Source organism: Mixophyes fleayi, chromosome 3, assembly GCF_038048845.1.
Source record: "Mixophyes fleayi isolate aMixFle1 chromosome 3, aMixFle1.hap1, whole genome shotgun sequence".
Lineage (NCBI taxonomy): Eukaryota > Metazoa > Chordata > Amphibia > Anura > Limnodynastidae > Mixophyes > Mixophyes fleayi.
The window spans coordinates 46,509,143-46,532,849 of record NC_134404.1 but is presented as its reverse complement, the minus strand read 5'-3'; the positions used below and the strand labels follow the sequence as shown (position 1 = coordinate 46,532,849).

The 23,707-nt window shown below is 42.4% G+C and overlaps 1 protein-coding gene across 4 annotated transcripts in view; it reads right to left on the bottom strand.

Moving 5' to 3' along the window:
- The window catches only part of ROCK2 (Rho associated coiled-coil containing protein kinase 2), a 109,742-nt gene that overhangs the window by 51,850 nt on the left and 34,185 nt on the right, over positions 1-23,707 (bottom strand). For 3 of the 4 annotated variants that reach the window (XM_075201428.1, XM_075201429.1, XM_075201430.1), the window contains exons 2-4: positions 3,994-4,075; positions 2,073-2,173; positions 631-768 (exon numbers count right to left, since the gene is read on the bottom strand). In XM_075201428.1, the coding sequence (XP_075057529.1) occupies positions 631-768; positions 2,073-2,173; positions 3,994-4,075 (321 nt within the window). Of the gene's footprint in view, positions 1-630; positions 769-2,072; positions 2,174-3,993; positions 4,077-23,707 lie in introns of those variants that run through there. The other variant, XM_075201431.1, reaches the window with a different exon arrangement.

The window sequence follows — 23,707 nt, the reverse complement described above, 5'->3', positions numbered from 1 at the left end:
AGATGATCAAGACTGTTTGCGTAGTGTATCTTGTGCGAAGCAACTCCGGAACGGATGTTACGCCAATGAACACAAAATACACTTACAACTTGGAGGGAAGGAGTGACAATAGTAGGCAATGTACAGCACGGGCGTGCAGACGCAGATTCAAGTCCATAAGTACACATGGTTTCAGCTGGCAGCTACAGGGCAGGTGTGTAAGTGCTGATAGTGATAATTGTCACGGCATAGTATTTAATTTTGCAATAACTGCACGTGCGTGTAACTAAATAGCACAAAATATGTGTATGCAAGTAAGGTAGACTATACAATTTAAAAACAAAAATGAATCCATATTTTTAAATAATTACACTGTTAAGAGCTGTTCATTTATTTTCTAATATGATGTGACTTTATATTGCACAGACGCTTGTGCGTACACTGCAGTCTGTTGGGTGCATCTACACACAGCAAGTAATTTTAGACAGGGCGTACTTACACCCAGATTCAAATCAAAACTCCAGATATGTTTGGATTTGAATACGGTCAGAACTACGTACAAGTTCTGTCCTCTCTTGTTAACCGCAAGCTGAATATGAACATGAATCGGGCCCCAAGTTGCAGATTTCACTTTAGACACAATAACATTACCTGAACAACCCAAGGACTATTTGCAAAGGCCATGATATCTCTCTCTTCCCAATAAAAGGCAGAATCAGATCTTTTAATCATTTCAAACTTGCTAAGCAGCTTCATTGCATATACTTTTTGCGTGTTTCTGTGCCGAACCTATTGCAAGGAGAAGAAAAGAAGAAAGAAAAAATCAGTCAATTCCTTACTATCATTAGGAGCAACATGTGCAAGATTCTCATTACAGATATGAAGTGGGAAGTCTAGAATTCTTAATGAGCCATAATGTTCCTCTAATCATCACAGATTCTGTATACTACGCGGATACAGCATCCAGAGGGCAGCAGGAGCTATTCTAGACCTGGGACTAGCACAGATTTACTGAACCATGTCTGTGTCTGATGTGGTTTCATCAAAACAGAACATTACACGGGCACACTCATCCAAAGTGTGCAGGATTTATCTTAGTAGGGGGCATTTATGGTTATATTGGGTGGTTAGTCCTCTGAAGTATAGCAGTTTTTAAAATGCATTGTTGGAATATATCCTCACAATCGTGGAACAGCAAAGGTGATCTAGGCACTTGTATTATTACAAAGTAGCCAAGAGTGTTATCTATAGGTTAAAGGAGTTATGGACAGCAAGTGATCTTCAAAGGGGGGTCTCATGTGGACCTCCTGAACAGAGCCGTTTATGCACGTTCATCCTCTTCCCGATCATTCTGATGTCACAGAATGAGCACAGCTCATTTATAGTATTGGATTGGAAGGCGAAACCTCCATGCCAGTCTGACCAGACCGCTATAGAGTCTAATATACTGCTTGGTCTGTAAGGACTCTTTATAATGGTCCTCTGACCTCGTAATTTTATCCGATTCATGCATGCTCTCCTTGTGAGAAAATTCTGAAGACCATGAAAAATTGTAGGTTGGCCACCGGTGGTTTAGGGAACCTGCCTAGACAGAGGTGGTCAGGAGTACAGAGTAAAAGTTGCGGGGACATGGGGGGACGGCGCTCAGGTGCAGGGACATGGGGGGACGGCGCTCAGGTGCAGGGACATGGGGGGACGGCGCTCAGGTGCAGGCGCTGGGGGGACGGCGCTCAGGAGCAGGCGCTGGGGGGACGGCGCTCAGGAGCACGCGCTGGGGGGACGGCGCTCAGGAGCAGGCGCTGGGGGGACGGCGCTCAGGAGCAGGCGCTGGGGGGACGGCGCTCAGGAGCAGGCGCTGGGGGGACGGCGCTCAGGAGCAGGCGCTGGGGGGACGGCGCTCAGGAGCAGGCGCTGGGGGGACGGCGCTCAGGAGCAGGCGCTGGGTGGACGGCGCTCAGGAGCAGGCGCTGGGGGGACGGCGCTCAGGAGCAGGCGCTGGGGGGACGGCGCTCAGGTTGTACCCATAACTCTGCTAGAACCAGAAACAAGTTACAGTGTGAGGGAAGGCCTGCACACTGGAAATCATCTCTTACCAGCTGGACTTCACCAAATGCTCCTCTCCCAATGACTTTTACTACATCATAATCTTCTGCTTTCATCTGCAGCTGACGCACCTCACTCACAATTTTTTCATCTAAAAAAATAAAAAAAACATACACATACTGAACTGCGTAACAAAGAGAAAGTATCTGACAAATGGCTCCTTATCAAACATTTTGCTTGACATGATCTGCCTGTGTTGGGGTGGCTACGAGTCAGTGGCCATGGGCTGCACAAGCTGTTGTGAAGAGGTGAGAGAGGAAAAGCAGGAGCAAGCAATGGCCTTCTGAGGCACAGGAAAGGCTTAGTGAGCAGTCCTAACACTGCTCTTTCATGAAAGTCTTTGAATTTAGATGACCATTAATGTCACTGCTGTATGGTTTTTCTGTGAAGCTGAATATAATAAAACAAGAAGCAAGAAAGCAAAAAAGGTTTCATAAGGGATAAGCTATACGATCACAATACTCTATCATCACTGCACAGATGAGCATTACGCTGTGAGCAGTGTAACTAGAAGAGAGTGAATATATAAATATAAACACAATAATAATCAATATATACCCCATACATCTGATACAGGAATATATCTCCTATCCCACACAAGGTCTTCTGCAGACTCCCCTAATAACTTACACAAAGCCAGTTTAGGAACAAAATATAACATAATGGATATAATCTAGAACTTGCATCCCATCAATATACTGCAAAGGAGCAAACTTTGCTATTGAAAAGCAGAGTTATATATTATTGCAATAACAAAGGTGTGATGATGCCCCAATGTGACATAGGACATAAAAACTGCCCCAATGTCTTCATACTGCAGTGACCGCTGTATTAGGGGAGAATCTGATCTAGTCTGTGACAGATCTCATCAACTGTGAAGGGCTTGGGATATATTCTGTGCTATACAGTGCAGAGTCCAATATCCCCTGTTCTTCCTTATAGTTTTACACTGGAGGGGAAAACAGGAATAAGCTAGTAGTAAGCAGAACTCTGAAGCTACGTTGTACTTTGGCCAGCATGCAAATTTCTATAAGAGACGGTCCCGAAAACAGTAGGTCAACGTCTCGGACAAAACTGCGTATTTGTGTCAAGGTATGAGCTGTGCCTCCACATTTGTTAGGTTCATAAAACAGCCCCCACACACCTCATCAATATACAATCTTTACGGTTATATTATTTCTAATAACATTTTGATGGCAGATAAGATCCACACGGCCGATTTTAACAAATATCAGACACCAATTTTTTTTTCCCCATTTATTGTAGCCTTATGTTAAACCCAGGCATGTGTAAATCCCCTACCACCGCAACCTCTACCACCTCTTTTGGAAAGCTATTCCATTTAGCTACTATCCTTATGGTAGAACAAGCTTGTCTAACCTGTGGCACTCCAGGTGTTGTGAAACTACAAGCCCCAGCATGCTTTGCCAATATATAGCAGCTTATTGCTGGAAGGGTATGCTGGGACTTGTAGTTTTACAACAGCTGGAGTGTCACAGGTTAGCCAAGCCTGTGGTAGAGCGATTCGGACTCAAGTTTCCCTTTAATCCACCATCCGCCTGTTTTAGTGCATTTCCTCTCGTTCTTATATGTCTCTTCCTCTGTCCTCCTGTACCTTGTTAAATTCCTCGCTATATCTGAAAAACTTCCATCATAACCCGTCTCTCCCCTCTGTGGTCCAAGCTATACAGGTTATGTGACGTAGACCATGAAACCCTTTTAGCTGTCCTTCCTTGTACAATCTCCAATAGATTTGGTTTATCATTTTCTCCATGATGTTTTGACTCAGTCAGGTCACTATCTGACTAATACAGCAATATTCCCACAATGCATTGTGGTTATAAACCTCTATGAATTCTTTCAGCACAACACACAATGACTCTGAAATGAGGGACACTGATAAACACTCACATCTATTTACAAAGTTGTCTATATTCTTGTTTTTCCGTAGTGCAGGGAAGTCCAGGTCAAGGACCAAAGAATTGAGTCCGTCCTATAAGAAGACAAAAAGGAGATGGACAATTAGCAGGACGATATTTATGCTGGTAGGACAGAACTGTGCTACAATTCCACTTGTCATGAATATAAAGTTATATCAGAATGAGAAGATTTTCCACCTTGCATCAAGCACAGCTATATAATGGGTGTAAAGCAAGCTAAATGCAATTCATCAGATATCCTCATCATTTATTTATATAGCGCCACTAATTCCGCAGCGCTGTACAGAGAACTCACTCACATCAGTCTCTGCCCCATTGGGGCTTACAGTCTAAATTCCCTAACATACACAAACACACACACACACACAGACAGACAGGACACAATATCAAATATTTATCTCAAATCCCCTTTAGTAGACTTTTTTTTCTTAAGCTTTGGGTTCAATATATCAAATTTAACTATAGATATTTAACATTAAAATAGATAGCTTGCAATTCATGGATAATTACGGAGGCGGTGTATGGCATTTATATACTATACATAGGGCTACAGACCTCTGTAATTTTCAATGCTTAACTATTGCACCTCAAAGCCTTGAAAAGTAAATATTTGTCCTATTTGTGACAAAAGGTGTATAAAAGAAGGGCTGATCCATCTTACGGGGAAGACATTTGGCCACTCCATAAGAAATATTTTATTTGTCAAAACCTTTCTTATGGAGTATTTCACATCCATCGGCAACCTATATTCCCAGTGCAAGACCCGATCTGGCTTTATTACACTTTAAACCAGGCCTGTCCAACCTGCGGCCCTCCAGGTGTTGTGAAACTACAAGTCCCAGCATGCCCTTCCAGCCATCTACTGGTTGTCTACCTGGAGGGCCACAGGTTGGACAGGCCTGCTTTAAACCTTAGGCGCTGTTCAGTGAAATGTAAGTAATTCCTATATATGTTTGTTTCGCCTCTGTGACATCCTTGTACAAGTAACTTTGAAGTGGCCGGGACTAGTCTGCACTGTAGTGAATATGATCATGAGAACACTTACAGGACTAGACCAACTGGTAGCCGAACAAAACATTAGAACGTTCAGAGGATAAACACAACCTGCAGCCAATCAGATTTACACGTTTCACATGGCGAATCAAACTTCTAACCAATCAGAGCATTAGAGCTAAGACTACCAATCTCTGGTCAAATCAGATCATTAGAAATGTCAGAGAGATAAATTGCAAAAGTAGCAACAACAACATGTGGGTAAAAGGCATTTAGAATCTAACACTACAAAACATGCTCTGAATCTGCCGTACGTAAGGTCCTTATATAAACTATAAGAGGTATACACACACACACACACACACACACACACACACACACACACACACACACACACACACACACACACACACACACACACACACACACACACACACACACACACACACACACACACACACACACACACACACTCTGCTGGCTGCAACAGGCATAATTTAATAGCACTCTGTATTAACACCAGCACTTGTGATTATGAATGTGGCTACTAAAACCTGGCTTCTCATATCCAGGTATAAGTGAAATAATAACAAAATTGCACAAAACAAATATAAAATGGAAAAAAATTAAGCAGACAATTCTACTGAAAATATGTATACACTGATTCAAGAGAAGAACTGCATTGTGGGGGAAAATAATTCACACAAAAGTCAGACTGCCTTAGGGCCACATGCGGCCCTCCGAGCCTTCACGTGCGGCCCCCAGCTCCTTCCTGCTTTATTTTCAGATATGGTTTATTGTAGTTTGTAGCACTTGTTTAATATACCTTCTGGTGTTATTACAGATCGTTGTCTCCTCCTTCGATTAAATGTATTGTTTTAACTTATTTTAAATAAATTAAAAAAGGTTTTGAAAACAGCAAAAACATTGACATCCTAATACAAATGTACGTCATTTTAAATATAGAACAAAATTATTCCTAATTTGGCACAGGAAGAGAAAAACAACAAATAAACTGTAGATGATAATTTATGGGAAAAATTAGTTTGCTTCATTTCCAGCTAATTTAAGAGGGTCATTATATTCATTTTAGTTTGAGTTTCGGCCACGTTGGAGCTGCAGAGAGTGTCCGCAGCCTGTATATAGAATGAATGTACATGTGCTGCAATGAAGGCAGCTATCTGGGTGAGCAGGAAGCCGGACAGACTGTTCTCCAGCTGTCAGGAAACCTGCCACTGGCATGATTTCATGCTCTGCTTCCTCTGCACTATGACATAACTAGAAGCCCCTCGACCACAATAGGTACGGAACCTTCCCATCATCACGGAACCTTCCCCTCATCACACAGAAATAGACTCAGGAGCAGGGGGCTTACTGCACAAGCCCAGCACCCATTTACAGTACAACAACATGTCTCTAGCCTTTACAGCCTGGCATTGCCAAAAACCAAGCAAATCTTGTAATACACCTAGACAGGATTCCTCAATCTGGGGATACCTCTGACAGAGTTATGGGGTAAAATAAATTAAAACAGGTCATCTTAGTAGTAAAAAAAAAACACACAGAAAATAAATCAGATAGGTCATTTTTTTTGTTTTTTAATCTCAGACATTAGAGATAGCTCTGTATACAATTATACATATGGCAAGGTGCCAAGAATACACTCACTAGGGGGAACTTGGTAAGCATTGGCTGCCATAAAGGGGTATGAGATACAAAAACATTGCGAGTCCCTCTGCCATTGTTCCACATGAATATCATCTCTAACAGCATAATGTCACTTGCCTCTGATGTTATTGCAATGAGAATTGTCATCTCTGTACAGAATAAGTTATGCCTGTGTTATTTAATGAACAGTAATTAAAAAAAAAAAAAAAAGGAAATTCAAATAAACCCAAATTACTTATAAAAAGGTAAACTAAGCCCCCAGGATAAGTTTACACAAATTGCTCACTATGTGTGGAAATAGCTTTATTTATTATGCATGTTAAATAATATTTAATTAACAACTGCAATGGGGCTCATAAGTCTAAATAAGATAAATATAGCACTGTACACTACAGATCACTCTGCTGTTAACAATTGTACAAGTGCCGGGGGCCGCCAGGCAAAGGGGCTAAAAAGAGTGCCGGGGGCCTCCAGGCCAAGGGGCTAAAAAGAGTGCCGGGGCCGCCAGGCCATGGGGCTAAAGAGTGCCGGGGCCGCCAGGCCAAGGGGCTAAAGAGTGCCGGGGCCGCCAGGCCAAGGGGCTAAAGAGTGCCGGGGCCGCCAGGCCAAGGGGCTAAAGAGTGCCGGGGCCGCCAGGCCAAGGGGCTAAAGAGTGCCGGGGCCGCCAGGCCAAGGGGCTAAAGAGTGCCGGGGCCGCCAGGCCAAGGGGCTAAAGAGTGCCGGGGCCGCCAGGCCAAGGGGCTAAAGAGTGCCGGGGCCGCCAGGCCAAGGGGCTAAAGAGTGCCGGGGGCCGCCAGGCCAAGGGGCTAAAGATTGCCGGGGGCCGCCAGGCCAAGGGGCTAAAGATTGCCGGGGGCCGCCAGGCCAAGGGGCTAAAGATTGCCGGGGGCCGCCAGGCCAAGGGGCTAAAGAGTGCCGGGGCCGCCAGGCCAAGGGGCTAAAGAGTGCCGGGGCCGCCAGGCCAAGGGGCTAAAGAGTGCCGGGGGCCGCCAGGCCAAGGGGCTAAAGAGTGCCGGGGGCCGCCAGGCCAAGGGGCTAAAGAGTGCCGGGGGCCGCCAGGCCAAGGGGCTAAAGAGTGCCGGGGGCCGCCAGGCCAAGGGGCTAAAGAGTGCCGGGGGCCGCCAGGCCAAGGGGCTAAAGAGTGCCGGGGCCGCCAGGCCAAGGGGCTAAAGAGTGCCGGGGCCGCCAGGCCAAGGGGCTAAAGAGTGCCGGGGCTACCAGGCCAAGGGGCTAAAGAGTGCCGGGGCCGCCAGGCTACAGAAATCTGGCTCTAGCAGAAGGGAAGAAGCAGCAGTATGCAATGAAAACACTAAATTCTTCTGCAGACCAATCCAACAATAAAAAAAATAAAAAAAAGTTGAATACTTCCAACTCTATTTCCTTTCATCTTACGAAAGTCAATGCTCCAATTGGCTAAATGCTGCTTCTAGCCCTAACTCGCTTCAAAGTTTACCAAGTTCTTTAGTAATGCAGGCACCCTTATGCTCGCTACACGTGCGATTAAAACAAACTGGCTCAACATTACATAACATGCGTACAATCAATCATTCTGCATGACATGCCGAAGGGCAGGACAATAAATATGCTTGATTTGAAAACAAACCGGCATCACTCACTGGGTGGAGAGATAAATTCATGTGGACGAAACTACCATCCAGGCAAAGTCACCGTGGAAGGAAAGAGAGCTGCCCCCCCTCCCCCCCATACTACTACATCTGTCCAAGATGGCGCATTGTTTGGTCAAACAGGCTGCAAATCCATTGTCAGAGGCCCTTCCAGAGCTCCATCACATCAGTTTGACTTGCAGGGTCACTTGCTTGGACTAAAGCTAACAATCAAACCAAAACCCCACCCTAAAAGCACAGGTTTGGAAGTTAGTTTCAGCACAATCAGACATAACTTGGACCTGAATTAGATGCATCACATATGAGCAAATAGGGAACCAACAAACATAAGGAAGATAAGCATAAACACATGTTACGATAAGAGGCGGAATCATGAACCTGCTCCCCATGTGTAATGATAGACTGTGCATGATTTCCTGTACAGATCCTCACTGTCACTTCTAATTCTTCTAACACTTGGTATAGCCCAGACGTACATATCAGAGGAAACATATTTCAAACAAGACAAAGACATTACTAGAAAACAAATGTGTTGGCAAATACGTTCCAACCAAGTCATTAATCACAAAGTACTTGGCAAGAGAGAAAGCAAATAAAATGCTTAAAATAACATAACTAGTATACTTGTAGAGTCATTGATTTTAAAAGCCCCTTTTAAACTCTTTACATATTAATACTGCACCACAAACAAGAGCCTGGGCAATCGGACGGCTACTAACAAATCTCCCTGCAATCGTTTTACCTGCACCGAGCGCTGTATTCAGTTCTCCTGGAGGTCATGTTCTGGAGCTACCAGCAGAGGCAGTCAAGGGTCTCAGGACCTGTAAGTGTCCTAGGCATGGGAAACGCATTTTGCCAGTTTGGGGAAGGGCGGGGGATGGCAGAAGAGGTCGGTTAATATAAGAAAACAAGTCTGTCTGGAGCTCTTCTATTACCTACATATAATGAATTTAAATTCTCAGATCCAATAAATATATAGTCATACATCTATACTAATACTGGGCATTAAAACCGAAAAACCTGTACTAGCCAGTAATCTCTTCTTATTGTGCAATAATAGTACAATACACAGAGCAAAACCAGATTTTAATACATAGAGTTAGTGGCTTAGGGGTTAGCACTTCTGCCTCACTGCGCTGTAGTCATGAGTTCAATTCCCAACCATGGCCTTATTTGTGTGGAGTTTGTATGTTCTCCCCATGTTTGCGTGGGTTTCCTCCATGTGCTCCGGTTTCCTCCCACACTCCAAAAACATACTGGTAGGTTAATTGGCTGCTATCAAAATTGACCTTAGTCTCTCTCTCTCTCTGTCTGTGTGTGCAAAAACATACTGGTAGGTTAAGTGTGTGTGTGTTAGGGAATTTAGACTGTAAGCTCCAATGGGGCAGGGACTGATGTGAGTGAGTTCTCTGTACAGCGCTGCGGAATCAGTGGCGCTATATAAATAAATGGTGATGATATTAGTCTACTATAAACAGCAGCCATCACCATAAGACTTTCTTTACTGTGTCAACATATCCTATATTACAAGCTGCTATTAATGATTTACAGTTCAGTAAGTGTCATGGCGCGAGACGCGTTGGGCGTACATCTCCAGACAAGAGATTCTAAGCCCAACAGTTGTGATATGTACACTATGAGGCAGTTCAATTAGACACGTTCTGGAGAACACCGCGACTGCGCATTATTATCGTTACTACGGCAATTTCTCTGCTGAATTTCACTTGCAGCTCTGTGGGCAGCACGGTGGCCTAGTGGTTAGCCCTTCTGCCTCACAGCGCTGGGGGTCATGACTTCGATTCCCAACCATGGTCTTATCTGTGAGGAGTCTGTATGTTCTCCCCGTGTTTGCGTGGATTTTCTTCTGGGTGCTCCGGTTTCCTCCCACACTCCAAAAACATACTGGTAGGTTAACTGGCTGCTAACAAACTTTACCCTAGTCTGTGTGTGGGGGTGTGTGTAGGTTAGGTAAATTAGACTAAGCCCCAATGGGGCATGGACTGATGTGAGCGAGTTCTCTGTACAGCGCTGCGGAATTAGTGGCGCTATATAAATAAATGGTGATGATGATGAGCTGCGAGAAAAAAACCAGAAAAAAAATATATATATTTTTTAAAAAGATCAGCGGAGAATTGATTCTGCCCCATGTGACATTTTACAGAAAAGTAACAAATTGGGGATTTAGAAAGTAAACAGAAATATATGACTGGCTGCTAGATGCTATTTTAGGGCATAAATGAGCTCTTGAGTCCTGTCTAACAGGTCTTGTAGTGAAATCCCTTTACACCATGCCTGCCACGCTTGACACGCCACATTCTGTTTGTCCTGCAGCTGCTAGAAAGTCAACACACGAACCAGCATTGTGTCTGCAGGCAGGTTAAAGGAAAGACCCAGCCAATAGTCTGCTCACAGGCCAACGCCTCATGGTAAAGCAAGCGTCCTACCCGAATACAAAGCATGTGGGTTGTCGCAGGTATTCTGAGGTACACAAGAAGAAAGGAACAAATCCCTTGAAAAAAATAAAAATAAAGCCAATAATGATTATTCATTGGTTGAAGGCCTTCAAAATGACACAATGTGCAACGGAAGGCAAATGCACATAAAAACTGCAAATATGTACATCTTCACTGGTGCAATTTTTTCTTTTTTTCACAAAAAAAAATAAATAAATAAAAAAAATAAAGCATGTTGAGTACAAATCTGAACACTACTGGTTGCCTATACTAACGCAACTCTCTCCTTCCTCTCTAGAGCAATCATCTTTCCCCCATCACATACAGACAGACTCTTCCTGCTGAATAAACAGATATAATACATTTACTTACACTGTAGTAATACATAAAAGCCCATGCCACTTATTTTCTTTTCAGAGCTGCAGCTCCCATAGTTCATAAATTTCAATAAAATTTTCTACTTTGCCAGCCCAAATAAAGAAAAGTTGTAAATTAGGTCAACGGGAAACATTGAATGATTTCCTGCCAGGGACGAGAGTCCCCAAGACGTCATTTGGGGGGCGGCCGTCTGCAGGGAAGCAAATGTCCTTCCAAATGTACTATAGTAACCATCAAATGCACTCTGCTAAAGAGAGTTTCATATTATATCCATCCCTCACCATCTACATATAATATAAAATAACCTATATAAAAAGAGTTTCACTTATATTATCTTATCTACTACACATATAGGCGTGACATTGAAGTTTATTTTCCCCAATTATGCACCCCGTGGTTCAACATAACATAAAACAAAAATTAGGCCTGGGGGACCTTAACTGTGGAGGGAGGGGGTAGAGAGAGAGAGAGAGAGGGGGAGAGACCTCAACTGAGAAGGGTGAGGGAGAGAGGGGGAGGACCTCAACTGAGGAGGGTGAGGGAGAGAGGGGGGGACCTCAACTGAGGAGGGTGAGGGAGAGAGGGGGGGGACCTCAACTGAGGAGGGTGAGGGAGAGAGGGGGGGGACCTCAACTGAGGAGGGTGTCGGGGATAGGGGAGAGAGGGGGGACCTCAACTGAGGAGGGTGGGGGAGAGAGGGGGGGGACCTCAACTGAGGAGGGTGGGGGAGAGAGGGGGGAGATTGACGTTAACTGTGCTTGCAGGGAGGGGAGAGGGGGACATTTACTGTGATGAAGGACTGGGGGGAATGTAATGCGATGAGGGAGAAGGGGGGCATGTATGGCAAAGAGGAAGGGGGGTGCATGTATGGGGAGGGGGGGGGGGGGCCCTGTCAGATTACTTAGTACTGGGTCCTACAGTTTCTGATAGCAGCCCTGGTCATGTATTTTGTTTCTTTCTTCTTTAGTTTGTATTACAAGATGACTTTATTATTCAATCAACTTGGATTTTAGTGTTAGCGGCCTGTCTTAGGCACAGTGCTCGCTAGGTAATGTCTTTGTGTATACATCCACGCAGCATACAGTTCCCTTTGGCAGGAGGCTCCAACGTATATGATTTAAAGTTTGTCTCACTGACGCTATAAACCCTGCTAAAGTCTAGATGATTAAACAGTCACGTCAGAATTTATGGAATTATCACCATATAATACTGTATATCCTGCACACCGTCCATTATATTACACTAGGGATTTACCATTTAGAATTGTATCTCCACTTCAAGCCATATTTAGCAAGCAGTGAAATAATTGTAAACATACCTCACAGCCTATTCACTGAAGTTGTTTAGTCTGTCACCATTACTCCTAATGTTGCAAGTCTGTGACTAATTCCCATATAAAAAAACAAGTGACAGGCACGCAATGAACCAAGGCCTGTTATTATTTATTAGACGAGACTCTATATTAAACCTCAAGCACCTTCAGTAAAGCCCCTTGCCCACCACAGTCTCCCATATTCACCCTGAAACCTGCAGCAAGCCCCTGCCCACCAACATAAAACGTGTGCTTTACATATCACGTTTCAATAGGAATGTGACAAACCGAAACACAGTTATTTAAAACTATACACTGGGTGTGCCTGTGTACCTGCAGGAACTTTTTTCCCAAAGTTTTGATATGTATTCGTGATCGCCTTAACATTTCAAATCATTCACCTTATTCAAGGAAGCACAAAAACGTGCTATCTTCAAAACGTCAGAGTGACCATGGAATATAGTTTTCACTTTAGAAGAACTCCAGGGCAGTGACGAGAGACATAGAGCAGCGCTTAAGTGGGGATCCAGGTGATTTTATACTCTTTACAAATAAGTCCCTGTCAAAGAGGAATATTATGTACGGGTATGGTATTATCTGCAATGCTTGGTGAATAACTCTGTTGTCTTAATTCAGAGCACCATGTCTAACATACTACAAAACTAGAGTTTTCACACTGCCCCTGGGACTTCCCCTCCTTATTGACTGCAGTAGTCAGGATATACACACAATAATTATATGTATGTATATATTATATCTAGATTGTGCGTGTGTGTGTATATATACAAGACTCCGCTTGCCTTAAGACAAGCCAGACATTGCTGGTACAATAAAGAGAGAGTTTACAAAATGAAATTAAGCAGGTTCTCTGTATACCCATTACGTCCAATGCTCATATTAGGGAAAATAAAACAAACCGTCTGATAAACAGGACTTTTCAACAGACTAACTTCTTGTGTAAACCATGCTACAATTATTAGGTAAACACTGGGGGAACAAAAAGCATTGAGACCAAAAAGTCTTACAAAACATTTTACTTTACAAATCCCTTCTTTTTGGGTGGGGACTGATTGGCTCCAAATTTATTCTGTAGCAGGACAAGGACCCAGAAGATACAGTCAATGTCATTAAGAACTATCTTCAACATAAAGAAGAAAAAGGAGCCCTGAAAGTGATGATATGGGCCCCACAGAGCCCTGACCGCCACATTATGGAGTCTGTTTGAGATAGCTTGAAGAGACAGAAGGATTTGAGCAAGCCTACATCCACAGAAGATCTGTGGTTAGTTCTCCAAGATGTTTGGAACAACCTCCTTGCCGAGTTCTTTCAAAAACTGTGTGCAAATGTACCTAGAATAATTGATACTGCTTTGAAAGTAAAGGATGGTCACACCAAATATTGCTTTGATTTAGGTATCTCTTCTGTTCATTCACTTTGCATTCTGTTAATAGATAAAAAACTATTAACACTTCTATTTTTGAAAGCATTCTTACTTTGCAGCATTTTACACAGTATTGTATAGCTCTCTCCATAATATATATATATATATATATATATATATATATATATATATATATATATATATATATATATATATATATATATATACACACACACACACACACATATATACACACACACATACATACACACATACAAGTTAACCCGTGCATGATACTCATGCATTCTAGTCAAATCAAGCTACTTAAGGTGTTAAAAAGGGGAAGAGCGTTACTTCCCGACGCAAGCGGCCTTTTTAATGTGTGTTCATGAGGTAAAATTACCTCACGAAAATGAGTTTGACCCCTCAACTCGTAAATTTAGCCTTTACAACCCCTCCCGCGGGGGGGAAGGGGGGATGATGGAAGTTAACTGACTTGACTATTCTAATTTTTGTGTCAAATAATGTCAGTATACCAAATTTCAGGTCAATTGGATGAGCCCTTTCTGAGAAAATAGTTTTTTTCCACACACACACACTTACCAGCAGCCTGATCAAAGTAAGCAGTTCCGGATGAACAAGTCATAATTGCCAGCAAAGGGGTGCTGCACCACTCAGTAGCAAGCGGAAGCAGGTGAAGGAGTCTGGTGGTGTAGCTGCTACTTTGCCATCATAGGAGAACTACCCCAACATAAGAAGGTTGGAATTCCCGCATTTCAATTCTTATGGAGAGACAGCACCAGAAATACAAAACGGCGACATCTTTTGTTTTTAAGAAACCCATATATGTAAAATATGCCCCTGTATTGCATCAAAGTCTTTGTACTCTGTATAGATCCAACCTGGTTGGCAATACTCATTCCCCAAAAGAAATTTTTTAACAACCTGGGCGAATAACTATGAACCAGTAACTAGAACTCCACTTCTATAAACATTCTAAAAGTGAACAAGCTGAACGCCCAGTAACATGTGTCAGTGGATTATGTTGTGCTGGGAGCCACCGCACCAATTAACAATCACTAATCTGTGAAGCCAACAGCTCGGTAAACTTCAGGCACACTTAGGGCGAATGTTGATATTTCAAGTTTAGTCACATTCCTTCTGTGGCAGATTGGATCCCAGCCTATAACTGTTCCATTCACTGAAACACTTCCTCGGGCCACTCATTATCACCCTAGGTTTTGTCACTAAATCACTTGTGAGTCAATACTACCTTAGTCTGAGTCGTCAAATAACCCCAGGACAGGGGGAAAGGTTCCCATTAATCCCTTTTATTTCAGGATTTTATTTATTTGCAATGTGAATGTAGAGTCCATAAACCAAGGTTCAAAAATAGTTCATCTAAGCACAGAAATTAATAAATATACAGAATTAACAAACACATTAACATAACATTTTTTGTGAAATTAGAGAAAATTACTGCAACTACTACTCCACAGCTGCAAGGGACGGACAAATGGCGACTCCCTCGCTAAATGACACCATGTAGTCACGGCTGGCTGAGGATCATGTCAGTTGAAGGGTTAAAGACTACCTATTCTGAGCATTGATTGTTTATGCCCAAATTACTTTTAACTTGTGAGAGTATAAGAGTTGTACTGTACACTATCATAGACCTCCTGCACACTGGTGTCGATCTTGTGCGTTACACTAATATTTTTAACGCCATTTCAAAGCACTAAAAATGGGTTTCAAAACATTGTTTCCAATGACCAGATACACTGCAGTACCAATTGCAGTTATCAGATCATTCAAGGCATATAAGAACACGTCTTCCCGATATGGAGTAAAAACTTCCACATCAAATCCGTTTTGTTTTTTAACAATCTGTGGGTATAATTAGAATCCCTAAAGGATGTCGGAGCAGGTCACAGTATCAAATGTTTCTTGTACAGGATGAAGAGATTTGTTTTATTCTCACCACAATTACATGGTTTCATTCAATAATTTAATAAAATGTTTAAATATGGAAAAACAAAACTGGTAATGATTTATCCATATGCAACACACAACAAGCAAGAATTTAATATATATATTGAAAAAACCTCCAAGTCAAACAATCTTTTATTTATGTAGCACCAACATAGTGTTCAGTGTTATACAGTAAGGTAAACAAAGTTAACTTACAGGATGACAAAACCCAGACAGACAACGAAATGTAAGAAGTACTGCTCACTACATCTTATAAATCCAAATAGATATAAGGTAATCTGACTACATGTACTGAATCTCTTATTCAGAAGCCAGTTATCTAAAAAGCTCCAAAATATGGAACAGCCGATCGACAGATATAACTATTTGACTCCAACTCCCTATTTGACTCCAACTCCCTATTTGACTCCAACTCCCTATTTGACTCCAACTCCCTATTTGACTCCAACTCCCTATTTGACTCCAACTCCCTATTTGACTCCAACTCCCTATTTGACTCCAACTCGTTCTGGAATTGATCACACTGTGAAAACAGAAGATTCAACTCGCTGTATCTCCTACACTTTAATCAGGCGCATCCCCTCAGTGGGAGTTCACAATCTATTGCCCCCACCACAGGCACACAAATATCTGAATCAATTTAGTTAGAAGCAGTGGTGTAAGTGGAAATTTAAAAAGTGGCGGTATGGAAAATGTAAGTGAATGGAATGTGATAGTTTTACCATGAAAGAAGTAGAAGTGACAGTAAGGCGTACCACCGTATACTTGGCCAGTTCCACCACAGGCTAGAAGTGGATAAAACCACCTGTTGGAGGAAACCGGGCATCCAAAAGGAAACCAGTGTGAAGATTATAACATAGGACCTCTATGCAGATGACGCACCCTGACCGGAATCAAACTCAAATACCCGGGAGCCCGGAGCAGCAAATACAAATGACTATGTTCAACATTTTATACTTTTAAAATTGTTGGTACTAAAAAGGCAATTTATAAACGTACTAGTAGAACGTATGACCAGCACTGAGTGCTTACAGAAGCCCTGAACAAGTGGGACGCTTACATTGGAAGTGACTATTTAATAGACTTTACTTGCAGAGGTCTCAAGGGGACCCGGTTTCTTAAACAACCCATTGTTTGTAGAGCGCTCCGGCTCACTGAAATGCATGTGTACAGGGAACAGAGAGTCCAGCTTGTCCTGATATATGAATGTGTTATTATAAACATGTGGGCAGATTATCTCCAGAGTTAACCTGAGCAGTTTTGTATCGCTGCAAACTGCACCTCGGCAAGCAGCGTGTTTTCATAAGAGACTGGTTTATTTGAAGCGTCACCGCAAGCCAGTAAGAAAAGGCCTTTGACAGAGCAAGTCTCAGTGCCTCAAGACAACAAGTGATGCCTGTACACACACAGAACAATAAGGAGACTGAGAGAAAACAGGCCCCACACCTCCCTCCCCCAGGAGACTGGAATGGTGTTACTTCTACATTAACCTCTTTACAACATGCTGGATTTTAAGCCTTTGCATACCCAGCGAACCCCAAATTTAAAAATACACACACAAGGAACAATGGTTCTCCTGGTGACCTCTGTATTCACCCGATTTCTTGTAGAATGTTGACAATAATATAATTTAGAATGAAGTCAGACTGAGACAACACCACTAATACAAGCTCTTTATTGGCAGATACATTTTTAATGGAGCTCAATTCTTATTATGAGATTGCAAAGCTCAAACAAGATCAGCAAAGGAAAGGAGTTGAAATGCTTTAGATGCCACCATACCTGGGTGTCCACGTTAACCGCTGTGACCATAGAGGGTGCAATCTTAGATCTTTGTTAATCAGATCAGCTAAAGGTTAACAAAAAAATATATATATATATATATTCCATTTTTATCTATTACTTGTATGAGGTCATTCTGACCATATAAATATATGAGGAGGTAGTCGCAGGATTGTCTTGCAGAGGGGCCAAGATTGATTCAAAGAGCGATGGACAAGCTTTGATCGCCCACCAATCGCCCACCAATCACTATACAACACTGGACATAGACTCTTAGGGAGTGGGATACAAGTTTTTAGCTAAACAATAATTTTAACATTAATAACTAATAATTGTATTAATTATTTTTTAAAAGCCAGGGGTTTTGAAGTTACTATTCTGTCCACTATATAAAGCTGGGTGCACACTAGAGAAAATTACTTCAGAAGTGATTTCTGTAACGATTTTACTAACTACTGACCGTCCCAGCGAGAATGCCAATTCATGTGTAAACACCTACACCATGTATCCTCAGATCTGTGATCTTCATCTCTCATAACCATCTGTTGAAAAGATGGTGACTGCACACTCCTGAGATCTGCCTACACTGCTGGTTGTGTACACACTTCCACATTTGCCTGACATCGTTCCATCGTTGATTGTGATTTTTTTAGCCGGTTTATAAAAACCAAATCAAAGGATACTTTGTAGTTTGGTAAAAATAAAACAATCGTGGGAGTGAACACACTAATGCAGTATTTGACCAAACGGTCGTACATCGCACGATAATTGCAATGAGTGTGTACCCAGCTCAACAGAGAACATCAATTCCCCCCGAAGTACCGCTGCGTTAAACGTATTGCGAGCAAAAAGCCGGCGCTAAAACTACCATAATAACTGTATTTACGCGCATTATTATCGTAATAATGGTAATAGTGCGCAGGCCACATTATTTTTTCACATAATGTGGTCAATTGAATTCCACCCAAAGAGTAGTTTGGGCATGACTGGGTTAAATACAATCTATTTTGCACGCAGCGGCTAGACTGATTTTCCTTACAAACCGTTATTCCTCTGCTGAGCCACTTTGTCAGTCTCTACATTGGCTGCCTGTATTTCAACGAATCCAATATAAAATTTTTCTACTAACATTCAAGGCCATCAACAAAATTGCACCGACATACATCTCCTCACTTGTCTCGAAATATCTCCCCACTCGACACCTCCGTTCTGCACAAGATCTACGTCTCTCCTCCACTCTCATCACATCCTCCCATTCTCGGTTACAGGATTTTTTCCGGGCTGCACCTACTTTGTGGAATTCCCTCCCTCGCACAGTAAGACTTTCCTCTAGTCTTCAAACCTTCAAGCGTTCACTGAAAACCCACCTCTTCAGACAAGGTTATGATATTCCTCAACCATCATCCTAATTTCCCTAGATTACCCTATTGCCATCCTCTACACTGCTAACGCAAGACAACAACCTTCTGACCAACATTGCAACACACACAGCCCACTCAGTACTTTTACCTTTGCAGTCTGGCTGGTCCATTATGCAATATGATGTAGCACATGCCCTTGTGTTTCTAACTCTCATTGTCCTATAGATTGTAAGCTTTCGAACAGGGTTCTCTTACCTCTCTGTCTGTATGTATTACCCAGTATTGTATTATTAATGTTTGTTCCCAATTGTAAAGTGCTACGGAATTTGCTGGCGCTATATAAATGTTGATGATGATGATGATAAATTGCAGGTCACTTCATGTCAGAGATCTGCCAGTCTTGCTATGACCAACAAGTGCGGCAGGGATACCTTCTACAGATTAACCCCATATCCCCCACAGCAAACAAACCATTAAAAAAAGTGCCTATAAAATCTGTAAGCGTTTGGAGCCAGCGAATGTTTACATAGCACGGACAGCTGGAATGCATCTCTGGGGTACTCTCAAGCTGCAAGACACTTAGCCGGAAGTCTTCCAGTGACCTGAAACTGGGAATGCAGCTGACTAGAGAGCTCAGAGTCTTTAACTTGTCACTTTCAAAATGCGAAGAATGATAGGAATTCATCCCATGCTGGGACAGACCAGCGGACGCATCTCCTCTTCTACGCAACATTTGACGTAGCAGCGTTGGCACATGGACGTCACGGTGATTAACTAGCGATCAAAGGTTTGTCCAGCAGCATCATAAAACTTGCAGGAAATGCACATTTTCCCCAACGATCCAATAAGAACAGTCCTTGTAATACGGTGCACTAGACCTATATGGCCTGATGTAGTGCAATCTTCATTACTAGTAACAAATTGACAGATCTATTCACAGACCTGTGTAATATGGGTAAATTCTAAGGAGTGGCACAAAGGTAAAAACCAGACTGTACAGATGGTAGAGGGGGCTCTATGTCTAGCAAAGTAAAATATTAATAGGGAGGAATATAAGATCCAGCCATATTTTACTTTTCTACATTCCCATTAGTAGAAAGATTGGGGGAGGGGGATTACTCATCACTCATCCTTCTATAATGAGACAATTACTGCTCCTACGAACAACAATCATTTATTTAAAAAAAATAATCATGGCATTATAAACTATTATCTCAAATTATCATTGTTTATTATTTAAAACAAGAAAATATTTGTAAACCAAGGAGAGGGGTGGGAAGGGGAAGGACAATATGTAGAAGAGGGAGAAACAGGCGAGAGACGGGGTCACAATAGTGAAAAGACAGGGACATCTTTGTTATAGCTATAGGACTTCTAACAAGCTTCAGATGCCATCGTGGGTGGAAACCCTGGAGGTGGCAGGACAGAGAACGGAACAGGAGAACATGAAAGCGGTCATGATGATTCTGCTTCACAGAGCTGGGGTCACGAGTTCAATTCCCGACCATGGCCTTATCTGTGTGTATGTTCTCCCCCGTGTTTGTGTGGGTTTCCTCCGGGTGCTCCAGTTTCTTCCCACACTCCAAAAACATACTGGTAGGTTAATTGGCTGCTATCAAAATTGACCCTAGTGTGTGTGTGTGTGTGTGTGTGTGTGTGTGTGTGTGTGTGTGTGTGTGTGTATGTGTATGTGTATGTTAGGGAATTTAGACTGTAAGCTCCATTGGGGCAGGGACAGATGTGAATGAGTTCTCTGTACAGCGCTGCGGAATCAGTGGCGCTATATAAATAAATGGCGATGATTGATTGAGGAAGATTACAACGCTCATGGAAAGGTTTACTAGCCTGATGAGCTATGTAATCACAATACACCATCACCTGAGGCTCCAGACATGAAGAACCATTCCAGGTTCTCTGGAGAGAAATAATATATAAATCTAAATAAAAGTAGACAAGGGACACAACATGTTTTGTTTTTTGTTTTTGGGGGTGGGGGTCCAATAAGCCTCCCTCCACCCACCATGGACAAAAGCTGGCTCAATTGCCAATTCGAAAGAGAAGGACTAAGAAGTGATGTTTTGTCCTGAATGGAATGGGGTCCAGGTGTATGTCAGAGTTATTTACTAAACATATCTCTATCTCTCTCTATACACACACAATAATATATATATATATATATATATATATATATATATATATATATATATATATATATATATATATATATATATACATACATACACACACACTTTTACATACATCCTTTTAGTTTGCATGGCGCATTCACAACACATTCTGATCAAGCATAATTGCCCGCCGTGTGCATATATATGCACTTCGTATTTACATAACACATCGGCATAATATTACACAGGAAACAATCCTCTAATTAAACCGTGTATAAGGTTAACCCTCCCCCAACTGAATATGTTGGAAGAAATAAATAAATATTGTCAGTCAATATAAAAGCATGGGAAAATGTGAGCAACTCTCTGGGGTGTAATACGGAGAGAGAGGAAATATTTTAGCTTCGCTCCACATCTTGCTTCCCTCCCAAATGTACTTGATTTTTCACTCTATGACAGGGGAGAAAACAAAGTCTGTTGGCTGTGGGACAAACTGCACTCCGAGGTTATAGGCACTTGATTTATTGCTGGGCGACGTGGGTTTAAAAGAGTATTGTATGCATCAAATGAAAACAGTGTGCAATGTTCACGCCATCCTGCTTGTGTCTTGGAAGGGAACTAGGAAAAGCTTAAAATACACCTGTGTCACCTACATACAATGAGAGCAGCCACTTTGTAAGTATTCATGTGTATACTACAGCCTATCAATTCTCCAGTGACAATAATAATAATAATAATAATGAGTCACTTCGTTGCCCAAGATGAACAAAAATAAATAAATGAAAACACCTGAGTAAATGAGGGTACAAAGCATAGTGAAAGCATAGTGAAAGCAAGTGCTTCCATGCAGATGAGTTCTGCATTAAGGGTCTGGGCAAATGTATAAACAAATCTGTGATTGTCCTGGCTGCCTGTAAATATGGCTAGCGTGGCTGCCTGTAAATATGGCTAGCGTGGCTGCCTGTAAATATGGCTAGCGTGGCTGCCTGTAAATATGGCTAGCGTGGCTGCCTGTAAATATGGCTAGCGTGGCTGCCTGTAAATATGGCTAGCGTGGCTGCCAGAGGAGACCGTAGCGACGTCTACAGATGGGTAGTTGTTGGGGTGTGTGTAGCAGGTGCTTCCACTGACTAAAGCAGTGCTAATGGTGATGTCGGCATGGAACTAGGGAAGAACATAAATGGTAGTATCAGAGCATTAGGTGAGCAACTGAAGATCAACCCACTGCAAATTTCCACAGAGCAGGAGATCAGTCGGGTTTCAGCACAAAGGGGCATATTTAACAAATCACGGTAGTGCACTATTGTGCACTTACCGTGGAATTAAAGTCCCGATGTGCCCTCCGCAAATTTATTAAAGGTGCATCGCAGCAGATATCATGGATATCTGCTGCTTTGCACTCCTGATCGTTTTTGCAAGCAGTCACCATTCAACAGAATGGTGACTGCTCCTGGCCGCAATCTAACAAGTCCCGAAAAATGTTTTTTTTCGGGAACTTGTCTTGATAATGTACGTCAGCTGAAGCTGGCGTACATCATCCGAATTGAAGGCATCCACTGCTGTCAGCTCTGCTCCGGAGAGCAGAGCTGGACAGCGCATGTGTGGAGGGATCACATGATCCCTCCCTGTCACTCAGCGCGCTCTCTCTGCAACGATAGTTACAGAGACAGAGTGGGGACTTTGTGCACTGCACATGCGCAATTGAAGGAAGAAGAGGAGATCCCGAGACAGCGCGTCCGAAGAGGGGGGTAAGTGTGATTTTTTCTATCACAGAAACAGCAGTTTTTCGGAACTGCTGTTTCTGTGTTCCCTTTTTAATAAATGTGAGAAATAGTTCAATCCTTATCCTTGCGCTAAGGATTGATAACTATATCTCACTTTTGCCGAATAATGATAAATGTGCCCCATAATCCTCTCACCACCCCTGCCAGTGTACGGCTGCGTACGGCTGCCAGCTCAGCAGCGCAAAGAACACAGGAAAGAGAGATAGAGATTGAGAGATCATTATAGATAGATAGATATGAACGTCGCCTGGCATGGCTCTAGCAACAAGAACAGTATGCATCATTTCCACAAAAATATTATTTGTTTTTATTCATTAAAAAAAAATAAAAAAAATAAACCAACAAGTAGAAGCCTTGAATAAGTATACCCTTACTGCTTCATTATTTGACCATTGGGAAGTGCTATCACCGCTATTTAAAAGTGGAACCTTAGGCAATTTGAACGGATATATTTAGACTTGACGCCACGCCATGAAGACAACACATCTGCAATGACCTTAGAGAAGGAACTGATTTATAATGCAATTTATCAACAATTTTGAAGTCAGTCATTCTCCAGTGAGAAAGATTATATAGAAATTGAGAACACTGATGACCGTTGCCAAGAGTGGGCATCCCAGAAAATTCACCCAGAGAGCAGACCAAATGATAGCGGGAGACATTCGGAAAGAACCAGAGTGCCCAAAAGCTACAACCAGAGATCTCCAGGACCACAGCAACAATTCTGAAGTTTTTTTTTTTTTTTTTTTTCAAACACACTGCGTGCAACTGCAAAAAAACAATTTACCCCTCCGTCAAGCGGAGTGTCATGTCCCAGATATCCTTGTATT